This window comes from Vidua chalybeata, chromosome 3 (genome assembly GCF_026979565.1).
Source record: "Vidua chalybeata isolate OUT-0048 chromosome 3, bVidCha1 merged haplotype, whole genome shotgun sequence".
In the NCBI taxonomy this organism is placed as follows: Eukaryota; Metazoa; Chordata; class Aves; order Passeriformes; family Viduidae; genus Vidua; species Vidua chalybeata.
In genome coordinates, this window is record NC_071532.1 from 26,532,830 (window position 1) to 26,545,565 (window position 12,736).

The 12,736-nt window shown below is 37.5% G+C and overlaps 1 protein-coding gene across 1 annotated transcript in view; it reads left to right on the top strand.

Moving 5' to 3' along the window:
* The window catches only part of KCNH1 (potassium voltage-gated channel subfamily H member 1), a 176,647-nt gene that overhangs the window by 90,955 nt on the left and 72,956 nt on the right, over positions 1-12,736 (top strand). The window contains exon 10 of the mRNA XM_053939409.1: positions 9,758-9,954. Within this exon, the coding sequence (XP_053795384.1) occupies positions 9,758-9,954 (197 nt within the window). The remainder of the gene's footprint in view (positions 1-9,757; positions 9,955-12,736) is intronic.

The following is a 12,736-nucleotide window of genomic DNA, read 5'->3' on the forward strand; positions in this document are numbered from 1 at the left end:
CACTCTATTACTATGTTTTCTATGCCAATGTATAAGTATGAGAGTGGGATTAGGTAGAAGGGAAGTTTAGCTGGTGGGAAGCTGCCTGGATGAGACACAATTCTGCTTTTTGGTAGTTTGCTGTTCTTCCACTGACGCTGCTGTTGCTGCGTAGGATGAAGAGCTGACGTACACTCAGCATTTTGAGGGAGACTGAGACAAATCACACTGTCCCTGACCTGAAGAGAGCCGAGTGAAGCACAGGTCATGCAGGGCTTCCATTAAGAGAATGTTTTCAACTTGGCTTTGCTTTTAGCTTTCCTAAGCCCTCCCACTTGGCCTGATGGTGCTTTATCCACCTGAGACTGACAGTATCTCTTTGAACTACTCTACTAAAGACTTAGTCATTTATCCCAACGTGGTTAGAAAAAAATTGAGGGTTTATTTCCTCTGTTAAAAACAATCAAGTGTTTATGTGCACTTCATTTGGCAGCTCTAGTTTCTTTGTTTTGGAGCAGATCTTTCAGGCTAAGACACTGACCCTCTGAAAACCTGACTTTACTGCAGGTCTTTGAAAAGTTAAAAGATACTTGTGCTCAGGAGATTTGCTACATTTTAATTTATCAAATAACTTCTTAAAAATATTCCTCCTGAATTAACTCTGTTCCAGGTGCAGACCATAAGGTCTGACTGCAACCTTCTTTGGAATATACAGGGGAAAAGGCATTTTGCTGCCCTCCAGTCATTTAGTCTGAACCTTTTCAATCTCTACTCACCATTGCTTGATGTAGTGTTAATTCCTGTGCTATGTCTCCAACAGTGTGTGTGCTTAGATAATTTAATGAAAATTACAGAAAAGAATGTCATTAGCAGCAAAAAGAACTTTTTGTATGTATTTCCTGGAAATACATGGAAGGGCTGGATAGGAGACCTTGTTAGTACCCAAGTTGGTTCAAAGTCTTTCTGCCTGAAATTGGGGTAATTTTTGACATTTAGGAAAACATTCCAGTAAAAAACTAGAGACAGGAAGGTGAAGACCCTTGAAAATTAGGGTGGTAATTTTTTTTTTTTCTAGAGAGCAGTGGGGAAAGCAGTATCTTGTACTTAAATTTTCAGACTGCTGCAAAATTTGTCAATTAATGGCTCCTAGAGGGTCTGACTGAGCAGTAGATCTTTACTTGTATGAGATGTTCAAAGCTGCTGAAATGGTCGTGACACTTCCTGCAAGGGGGCAATGTGTGTGGAAGGTAAGACTGGAAGTTAGTTTTATGGACTTGATTAGAGAAAGGGAGCTTTAAGCTTTTATTCAACATCTAAAATCCAAAGCCCTGAAAACCACTGTGGTCTTCAGAGCTGAGCACTGGATGAGAAAAATAGCACTAACTAGAAGATTTAATTAAAAAGAAAAAACAACACCCTCCCACCAGTTTGTCCCAAGAGTTACATTCCAGCTGTTCTGCATTTATGTTCTTGCTATCTTTATTGGAGCTAAAAAATGTCAAAAGAATAAACCTTTTTCTTGACTGTTGGTTTAACATCACAGAATATCCTGAGTTGGAAAGGACCTGTGAGAATTGTTGAATCCAAATCCTGGCTCCACAAAGGGCAAGTAAAGTAAATGAGACAGGAAGGGAAGCCAAGGCAGGAATTTATTTTGAATAAGGAATACAATTTTTCTCCAACAACTCACTTTGCTTTTGCTATTCCTTTTGCTGCTATCAAAACTGAAAAGCAGTAACAGCATGGAGATATTATGTAGGTATGAAAGTGTACAGTAACACAATGTCAAGAATGGGATTTTCTGGGAGAGGGGCAGGGAGTGTGCAAAGAATGCACATAGATTTATATTAAAGGCTACACAGAAGCTGAGGAAGTGAAATTTGCATGACTCTGAAATACGGATCTTTTATTGTTATTTACAAAGCTAAAAGTTGACAAGATTGGAGACTGTGGTGTAACATGATGTTGTAGGGGGCTTTGGTGTGCCATGTTTTGCTTCAGCAGGATATTAACTGCTCCATTTGCTTTGTATGGAGAAATTCCTGCTGATTTAATTTGATCTAATTGCATCTTAAAGAAGTGTTATAAGAATAATTGTTTGTTTTCTTTACAATTGCTTTAGCTTACGCATTTAGCCGTAAGCATTTCGTTCAGATATTGACACCAGAGAATTGATTCAGATTTTGGTGGGACAGATTTGCATCCAGATAGGACAGTGCCAGCTGCAAGGGCAACTGCACCACAGGGATGGTCTATTTTAGAGGAGGGACAATAGCAGTGCAGAAGTATTGTCTGTGTTAAACCCTCTCCATGGAAAAGGTTGCAACCTCCACACAGTCATGTGAAAACTGCTTCTCAGCAGACTTGAAGATGGCAGATAAGTTAACTGAGCCCAGGCTGCTATCTTTAGACTGTCCTTAGTACCTCAGCTAACTCTGATTTCCCTGAACTGAACTGCTCTGTGTACTACTCCATTTTCAAAGACTAGTTCTGTTATTTTAGGGCCTGTTATTTAATTCCAAGCCCTTGAAGAAGTTCCTTACTTCTCTGCTTCATTTTTCACCTGAATTTTAAATTTAGGTACACCTCTCTGTGTTAAAAATGCCAAGCTCCTGAGCTCTCTGGCTTAAGAAATGGTTGCAGGATTATGGATGGCATTAAGAGTTTTCTGACAGTATCTAACATCACAGCATTGTTTGTGCTATTGAATAAGACTGAAACATGACCAGTGGTGTTTTGACAAAGGAATGATTGAAATTACAATATATCTTTATCCTCAGTAGTTCTATTGTGATTTTTCTATTTATAGTTGAAAGGTGGGGTTTTTTTAGATTGATTTATATAGGCAGGTTGGACAAGTTGCATGTTTCTGTGAAGTGATTCAATAAGCATTAACTGAAGGAACAATTTTCAGAGTCTGATTTGCTCAATGAGTGTCCAGATACACTTAGCAAAAGCATTACCAATGGAGAGCCAGCTAAGCTTTCTAAAAGGACATGGCATAAAGAGGTCTACATTAATATAAAATTTTAATTTCATGGTGGATGCAGGAGCAGCACTAAAACTCTTATTGAGAAATACAGGTTTATCCCACATGGTAGTTTCGGACAGAGTATTCCTTATTCTGTCCTCCAGATGTCTGAGGTGGGTTGACATCAGGACTTGCCATTTTTGAGACTTTTTGTTTGTTCTATGTCTAATTTCTGACAGACATTAAAAGCGTGAATTGCCAAAGCTCCTGTCCACTGCTGTTTGTAGATGGTTTAAGACCATGCAGGGTATTGGAAAAACAGATTTTTAAAACATTTGATGACTTGCTGGAGTAACTGAGGAGGAGAAATATCCCCTGTGAACAGAGGCCTCAGTAGGGAACTTTTGGGCACGTTTCATGTTTTATTGTGCTGAATTTATACACCTTTGCATAATGTGCTCTTAAACAGTCCAACAGCACTGCATGTGGAAGAAGTCCCCCTTGGAAGCTGGCAGTGTCTGGCGGGACACTGGCAGCTGAAACTGAGATCTGGTGGGGATGAAGCTCTCTGTTCCAGCATGTCCCTTGATATCTCAGGATATCTGTGTTAGGAAGGCTTGCACGTCATATTTGTGTGCATGCTGCAACAAGAGGTGTGAAGAGGTAGAAAAGTCAGCTTTCTGTAAGGACCCTGATTTCTGGCAGGTGAACCACTGTACGAATTTTTTTTTTTTTTTTTTTTTTTTTTTTTTTTTTTTTGTAAGGTTTTGTTTCTGTTTCAGAATTTTGGAGGAGGAAGAATAATTCTTTTATCACTGAAGAGCCAGGTTAAAAAATAATTGGAAAAATTTTCATGAAACACTAGTTTTTATTCTTTTTAGCCAAATTTCAAATTAATACTTCATTTTCAGATAAATGTTTCTGAAACACTGAAACACTGTTAAATTTATACTGAAGGAGTTACTAGGAATACTAAATAAAATTAAATACAAGATAGATGCAAATTTTGTGAGGTTTTCAACATGTTTACTTTCTATATTTCAGAACAGAAAACTTACTATTTAAACTCTTGTGAATCCTTTCTGTCTGAAATAAGATAATACAATTTTGGGGCTTTAATGTATGTTTCAAGCAATATCTAGAATATAAAGCCCCTTCCTAAATAATCAGGGAAGTAACTCAGAGAATAATGCAATTTGAGCCTCTTAAATAGATTTTTTTTTTTGGGTTTTTGTTGTTGTTGCTTGTTTGTTTTTGTTTCATGGGGGTTTTTTGGGTTTTTGGTTTTTTTTTTGGTCAGAGAATTAGCACTGCCCACGCAGTGACCACACAGATTGAGCTGTGTTTTTCCTATTACTTCACCAGTGCAAATACATTAAAATATATTTATTACTCCAGTTACCTGAGCTACTCCATATCCTCTGAGTTTGTACAAACTGGGCACATATTTATAACATTTTTATAGTAATGATTAAAATGCAAATAAGGATAAATGATTCAGATTCTGGTGAAGCCTCCTGGCATTTTTTTGAAAAAACCTAGTAGGGCCCAGTTGATGTTTAAAACTGTTCATCACAGGATGTCAAGTAGTGAAATATAATTCTATATTCTGTATTCTGCGAGACAAATAAGCACGTTAATTATAGCAACAATAATAGAGCATTTAGCTGTAACTAAATCATGTTGTTGCTACTCATCTCTAAAATAAATGTTTTTATTTTGTTTGTACAGTAATGTGTTTCAACAGAAAAAATTGATACAGTTGTGTAGTAAACTGTCTGCAAAATGTTGCCAGGCTGTGGTTTACAGCATGAACAGATACATTGTGTTTCTGTTTATGAACCAGGCAAATCACTGAAAGAACAACTTCAGTTTGTTATCTCTGCAACACTTTGGTTTCTCTGGCAAAGATACTCAGGCGTTTTGGAGGTCTAATTAGAGGAAAAGAGTAGTTAAAACCTCTGGTTAATGAAAAATAGTGTATTCTCTGCAGTGCAGTTGGTTATTCACTTTTCATTACGTGTCTCAGTTTGCACTTGAGAAATCTTAAGAAAATCCAAAGCAGCAAACCACTTCCATGCATCATCTCCTGCCAGCTGTACTGTGCTGGAGAACCAAACTAAGGCTATTCAGTGGCTGTCAAGTTGTGCAATTTATCTGTAGGACAGATACTGAATACACCGCCTCAATGCCAAATGGTAGCTCTGTTTTTTTCTGGCTGACAGTTTTTGTTGCCTTAATGCACCAAGAGGAAGAATTATTTTTGCTCTAGTGTCTTTACTTTCCTTGAATCTTTCTCCTCTCTGTAAAGTGGGTAAGTTTAAATTGCATGCAAATTACTTAGATTTGGAGAAAATGACGGAGGAGAGGAGAAGGGAAGGATTTTCAGTTGAAGACAAAAAATCATGTGCTGATCACAGAGGGAGTTCGACCCTAGAAACTTGTGTGTTTGCTTTTATAGCAGTTGGTGTCTCCCACTGCTTGGAGGTGGAGAGCAGATCTTGAGGGTGCAGGCCAGTGTGGGGACTCCAGGGAGCTGTGCTGGGAAAGTCATTGTGGCAGCCAAACTGTGTTTGCTGAGCACCTGATTGCCAAGATATGCTTGGTGCTGCATTGCCACTGAGGTGAGCAATGTCTGGTCATTCATTGCTCAACCATAAACAATGTTTGGTCATTCTGTCTGATCTTTGGATCTGCTGACACTGTGTCAGATCCTAATTCTATTGTTCAAACATGCAGATGAAGGCAAATTGGGAGGGAACATGACCTAGATTCTGCTATTGGCTGCTGTAAAAATGATTGCTGTTGCTTTGAGAATGATTCAAACGGGAATATTTTGTCTGATATACTGAAAATCCATGGGTTCATGTGAATGCCTTCAAAATCCATACTGACTTAGAAGACCTGCAATACATGAATCCATAACCTCATCTTTTCCCCAGCTATCACACCAAAATAGCAGCAGGACTTTCAGACACCCAGAACCCTAAAGTGGACTGAGTAGGTTGTCAGCCAAACACATATTCCACATGAGTCATATTTTTTTGCAGTAGAGTGTAATATCTTCTGCCTGAGAGAAGAGTTCTTCAGTCTGTCCTCTTATAAGAGTAAAAAGGCCAAGAGTTGTTGTGGTATCAAGGCAGTACAGTTGTGAGAGTGTGGTTCTTTCCTCAGAATCAGCAGAACACCTGACTAAGCTGCAATAATCAGATTTTTGTCCCTGGTGCTGCTTTCAGGAGACAGAGTGGATATGGCCTGACCCAGGATGTGGCCTGGCCCAGGCTGAATTGGCAGTGGTAACAGAGAAATCATCTTTTCACTTATAAGATAAACAGCAAATTTGATGTGGAGAAGAAACTGGGAAAGAATAAATACGGAAACAGACAGTTTTATAAAATATTTCTTCACAGTTTAAATATATCTGGGTTTGGGGACTTGTTATTATAATTAAAACAAACAAGGAAACATAAAAAGCAGAAAACTGTTTGGCTTTCCAATGCATGCTGAGCTGATGGTGGAAAAGGTCCTCAGCCCACAAATCCAGCAGGGAATATAAATGATTGATGGTAAAAGCTTAGGTCATCCACTTTAAGTGTGATTGACAGATAATATTCCTGGCAAACATCTGGAATTCAGCAAGCTGGGAATGAGAAATGCAAAGTACTGACAAACAAACGGCCATCTGCACTTCTCTAGCTTTTTAATCTTTCTTCAGAGGTAAGGTGAAATATCTAAAGCCTGGAGTTATATATAAAAAGAGGCTTTTGGCTCAGGTTCCCTAATGCATCCCTTGGACTTTGCCAGCCACCTTCTGACTCAGAAGTATCACCATACCCTTCTTTCTTTCCAACTACAGATGGTTTTGATAAAACACCCACTTAGTCTGCCCCCCCCCCTTTTTTTTTATTCCTTTTTCCACTATGATTGATCTTACTTTGTGAAGAACATATAGACAAAGGGAGATGGTATGCAATTCCTTATTATGCATAAGAGGACAATTGTTCTAATGCAGTGCAGATAATCCTGGGTGGAATTTTAATTCCTCTTGCTGTATAAATTTCTACTGCTCCTTCCCCCCCACCCCTCATTTTTCTATAAGTGCCAAACAAGTTTTTTTTTAAGACTCTGACAATCAAATGTAATACTTCTGGTGCGCATCATTTAGAAAATGGAGTTGACAGAAAGAAAATGGACTTGACAATGAGGTGTGCCTTGAGCATGTGCTTTGGAAACTGAAGTACAGCGTAGGATTCATTTTCAGCTAGATCACTGGCTATTAACTTCAAGGAAGTTTTTTAATGAAAGAAAAGAGTACTTCTTTGGGTTGTTTATTTTGTTTCTTAAAAACAGGGACTTCTGTGATCTGACCTCGTCGTTCATCTGGCTCAGCAGGCACCCAGCAGACCCAGCTCCTTCCTGTGCTGTTCTTGCCTCTAATGGGAGGTGGCAGCACACTGCAAGAGGGAGGTTTTTCAGAGGGAAGAGTTACAAATAGTGAAGGGAAACTGTGGTTGCTGCCACAAGTGAAAGACAAAGTTGTGTCTTTCTGTGTTATGGATAAAGCAGAATTAAATTTCAAGAAGAGTTAAGACATCACTAACTTGTGTTGTACCTCACTTTTGAGGCAGGCAGAGCAGCACCATGCTGTTTGTGCTTGGACTGTACTAATTATTCATCACATTACTGTGGGGTAGTTACATAATGGTTGTCATTTTAAAGTAGGGAAACTTGTCTGGAGATGTTAAGCAATATACTTGGAAATGAGTTAGAATTCCTCTCCCTTCTGCTTGGACTACCAGCTGTAACTGTTGCTCATCAGTGATGGCACAATTCAATGCTTGATAGATTCCAGAGTGTTAATTAAAACAGTTGTTTAGCTAATTGCCTGGAAGATTGTGAATAAAAGCATATTTATTCCAAAGGCAAACAATCCATTTTTACCCAGTGAAGCATGTCGGTTTTTATGGTGCGTAAAAATTGTTTCATTTCAATTTTGAATATATTGTATATTTGTCTGAAGGCCTTGTAGATTATCTGTTTCAACTGCATGGAAGCTTTTTTGCTTTAGCAATTTTTAATATATCTGCTAAAAAAAACCATACAAGTAATTGAAAATGTGAAAAGTCATTGCTATTAAAAAGACAAAGTATTTACTGCACTGGGCTGTGGGACCTCCACCATGCTTGGTGATATGAAGCTTTTGTACTATTTCCAGATGTTGGCATTGTCCTATGCAAGAGACTAGAGGTAGAAGAAAGGTTATCTTTATGCTGCCTTTGCCTAATTTTGTGAAAAATATGCTAACAGAACAGGTGGTTTCAGTGTATATACACATTTAAAATTGAAATGAAGTCTAAAGTGGTCAGGATCTAAACTGATCCATGTGAGGTGGATGGTGTAGGTCTTCTGTGAAAGACTGGGAACACCTTAGAGTTAACAACTTATTGCAATTCAGGGTAGTTAACCATCAAGCTGATAGCTTTTTTTGAAAGAAAAAATGCTTATCATCTAATAGAAGAGATTAGGTATGGGTGGAAATACAGCTGGAGGACTGAGATGGGAATTCTGAGTTTGATTTAGAAGTTTTCTTTCTGAGCTCTTTACTCATGATCGTTCTCTTGACTTCGTATAGGCTTTCAAAATGATTTATTTAGGGAAGGAATGTAAAAGAACCTGGGTGATGTCAGTAAACTAATACATATTTTGATGCTTTGGATTTAAAAATTGCTACGGGCAAGGTATTAGTAATAAGACAAAGGACCATTCCTATGACAACTTGATAGATATGAATGTATTTCCATGTCGTTGGTCTTAGGAGAGATGGGCAGTGATGATATAGCACAGCAGAAACTTGGGAGGAAAACTAATTTCAAAATAAGAAAAGTATAGCTTTTCATTATCAAGGTAACAGGTGAATATTCCTTTTTTGTTAGCATTGGAAAACAGGGGGAAAGAGACCATTACTCTTGTAAATGAGCTTGTAACTTTCTCCTACACACTCCTTTTTGTGCCCAGCCTGAGTTGGGGTGCAAGCAGTGAAATCCTGACAGGAGGCTGCTTTTCAGCTAGATTTTGGTGTACATGCCCTGCATTGTAGTGCCCAGACTGGTGCAAATGCCATCCTTGCAGTATTCCACAGCAGGGATTTCACTGGCTGCCCTGAGCTCATAAAGACATGGACATAGGAAGGGTGTGAGGAAAAGGCTGTTTTCTTCCTTCCAGTGTGAAACAGCTGAACTTCCATGCCTTGCCATTGTTATGTTGGGGATAACTAATTGTACTCTTCTTGGTTTGGACTCTGTTTAGCTGCAGCCTGTAGCTGCACTGATGTGTGATACAGGATCATTTTATTGACACAACAGTGGGTAAATGTTAGCCAGATTAAGAAAAATCAACAACACAGATGTAAGAAACAGATCCTTTGTGTGACAGTTAAAAGGAGGAAGGGAAAAACCATTTCCTTTTAATTAATTTCTTTGAAAGGGATCAGAAGAGAACATGAACCAAGAATGAAACACTTCTCTTGATTTTTAAAGAAGAACCTTTATTTAAAGGAGACTTGTCACATAGAACACTTTTAAAGTATGATTTATTCTTATGAAGTTTTGCTAGGCTGTTGTAATTAAGAAAAAGATAATGGGAAAAATTATCAATTGAATATTTCAAAGTTGGTTTTTTTCTAATAGTTTTTTTTTTCCTGAGTGCAAAAATAGAAGAAACTTGACTGCATGAATGAGATGTCTGTTCTTTTATATTTTTGATGAAAATAGTGCTGTTAATGAAAGCAATGCTGTTGATTTTCTGTAGGCAAAGGCGACGTTTTTGGTGATGTGTTCTGGAAGGAGTCGACTCTCGCCCAGTCCTGTGCTAATGTAAGGGCTTTGACTTACTGTGATCTTCATGTGATTAAAAGGGATGCCTTGCAGAAAGTGCTGGAGTTCTACACAGCCTTTTCACACTCCTTCTCCAGAAATCTCATTTTGACCTACAACTTGAGAAAAAGGGTAAGTAGCTGTGATTTTAACATACATCATGTAAATTATCTCACTTTTAAGGACTGTCAGCATGAAAAAACTCAATGGCTTGAATTCTGGAATTTTTTTATGGACCCCTTTTATAAGACGACTTTTCAGAGCTTGCCTAAGAGACCCTGCTAACATGTAGAGTCAAAAGGCTGTGAGTATTTATTCCAGTGCTAGCTTCAGAGGGAGCTAGACTGTGTGAATGTGAAAGTATTATACATTTCCAGGAAGTAGACAGGTTCCAGCATATATGAAAACTGTCATGCACTTGTGATAAACAGTGTTCACTGCTTAATGCAACTTCAGTTTGCAAAGCAGCTAAAGATATTTTAGGGGTGTTGCCTGAAATCACAAGGAAAATGACAGGGAAGATATCAAATCTAATATCTGGAACAAAAGTCAAGTACAGTAGACACGATGGAAAAGTAATATGAACATGACATTCTATCAAGAGTTGTTTCTTTTATTATAAATCACATTTTGGAATTACTTTGCTTATCTATAAAATTTCCATTTTCTTATCCTTGATTTTTTGGCTCTTTTCATTCCTTGTTGTGTGCTGTTTCAAGTTATTTTGTCAAATGCAAGTAATCATAATTTAATAGCCCAGTTTAAATCCTCTGTGTAATCTTCATTGAACAAGCTCTGCAGAAATTTATTAAAACTGTAGTTGGTATAATTCAGATTATATGATTTTATGATGCAAGGTAGAAGACATTAATATTACATTGAAAAGAAATACATTAGAGAACTATACTTGCTTTATAAGGGTAATTGAGATCAGCTAAAGAAATATAATTGATAGGAGACCTTTTTGTTCCTAAAAATGATTCTCCATAGTAATTTCCAGGTGCCAAGTGAGTCCTAGATAAATAGACATGAAAAAAAAAAAAAAAAAGAGAAATAGTTTAATCTTTTAAATCTATTTTGTAAAATTACATTTTACAACTAGACATTTTAGAAGATTTTTTTAATATATAGAGTTGGCATACTGAAAGTAGTGTGATGATATTTTTTATCTGCATATCTTATCAGTATAAAAGAATTCAGCTTTTTAGTACTGGGTGAAAGAAGAATGTGTGATCCACACTTTGGTGAAATAAATTAGAGCTCTGGTAGAAAATTGTGATTAAAAACTAAGAAGCAAATTTATACTTGGGGATTTCCTCCTAAGTAATTTTTTTTCAAATGAAGGTACACATCTGCAAGCATATAAAGAGTGATGTCCTGTTAATAAACAGCTCCTTACCCAGTCTTAGTTAATGTAAGAAATAAAATAAATGAAAGAATTTGACATTGCTGTCACTTCAAGAAACAGTATAACTGACTGACATATTTTATCATTAACTTCGTGGCTAATGTGGTAAGATGCTCTCAGAATATATAACTACTTTTTTGCTTTCTTAAAATCTGTAGAAATAGCAAGTTTTGAGGCTTAGAAGGACCAGCTTTCCAAAACTCATAGTAATGCTAGCAGAATTCACGTACTTTTGGACCTGATCTGAGCCAAAAGACCCAGCTTTAGAATCAAATACCTACTCCAGAAGTGACACTGTCCCTCCATATTTATTGGCATTGCTTTTCCCGGCCCAGGTTACAAAACATTTTTTAACTGTAGCGTCACAAATTCTGTGCTGTCAATTTTCTACACAAAATGTTCCTAATAAAAATGTACATCTTATGATAGCAATTTCCATCCAGTTATTCAAATAATTGGATTTTAATTGAGTTGCAGTCAGCAGAAAAGTGGCATTGATTGATAATGGAAGTGAGAATTTGATAGTTCTAAGTTAACAGACTGTAACACTATTTTATTAAAAGAAGGCTGATTGCAATCAGAATGCAAATGTTAAATAATGTGAATAATATATGCTCTTGGAAATGTGTGGAAGGTACAATACTTTAGAGATCTGAGGTGAGGCACATTAAAAGGCAACCTTTTAGAATTTAGCATTTATTCTGGTTTAAATATCTGTGTTTTTTTTTTTTTTTTAAATAGAAATAGCTCCCCAGCCTGTCGCTTCTAACACTTCTCTGGTCTATTTCTGCAAATGGAATTTTGTAGAATTAAGATGAACTGGTACCTTCTGTTAGTTACATTTGTGATGTATTCCATATCCTTTGGAGTATAAATACCAGAATTACACTTTTCATTTCAATAAACAAGTTCCATTTCTGGCTCCAAAAGTGTTCAACTAGTTGAAATGTAGATACTGTCAATTCCTCCCAAATATATTCATACAGATTTCAAATGCATGAAAAATGAGCTTGGGGGATTTTTTTTCAGAAAGATCTCATATTTTCAGGCTTGATTGTTCCTCTGAGGTATCCCCATCTTCAGGGTACATATGGCTTTAGCTGGTTGTGGTACCAAGTCCCGCTATGCAGGGCTAGGTGCTTTGTAGCCAAGTTTCACTCAGCTTAAGTGAGTTCTGGCATTGGTCCATTTTTTTTGCCATATTCATATATTCCTTGGGTGCTGGGTCTCCTCTGGTGATCCTTGGAGGAGTTGGGGCTCCCTGTCCCAGGTCCTTTGGTGCCAGTTAAGGGATATTCCCCATTGCTGGGTCTGGATCCACTGCTGATGGCTGTGACAGAAATAGGCAGACATGCAGGTACTTTGGAAAGTACCCAAACTAGTCAGCTGGTCTTGGTCTTAGCTAAACCTAGAGCTGGATTTAGGCAAAGTAAAAGACAGCATTCCTTGTGTTGTTCCTACTTGTCTTGAATGTGATTTGAGCTGGGCTGGGAGGGCAGGACACTT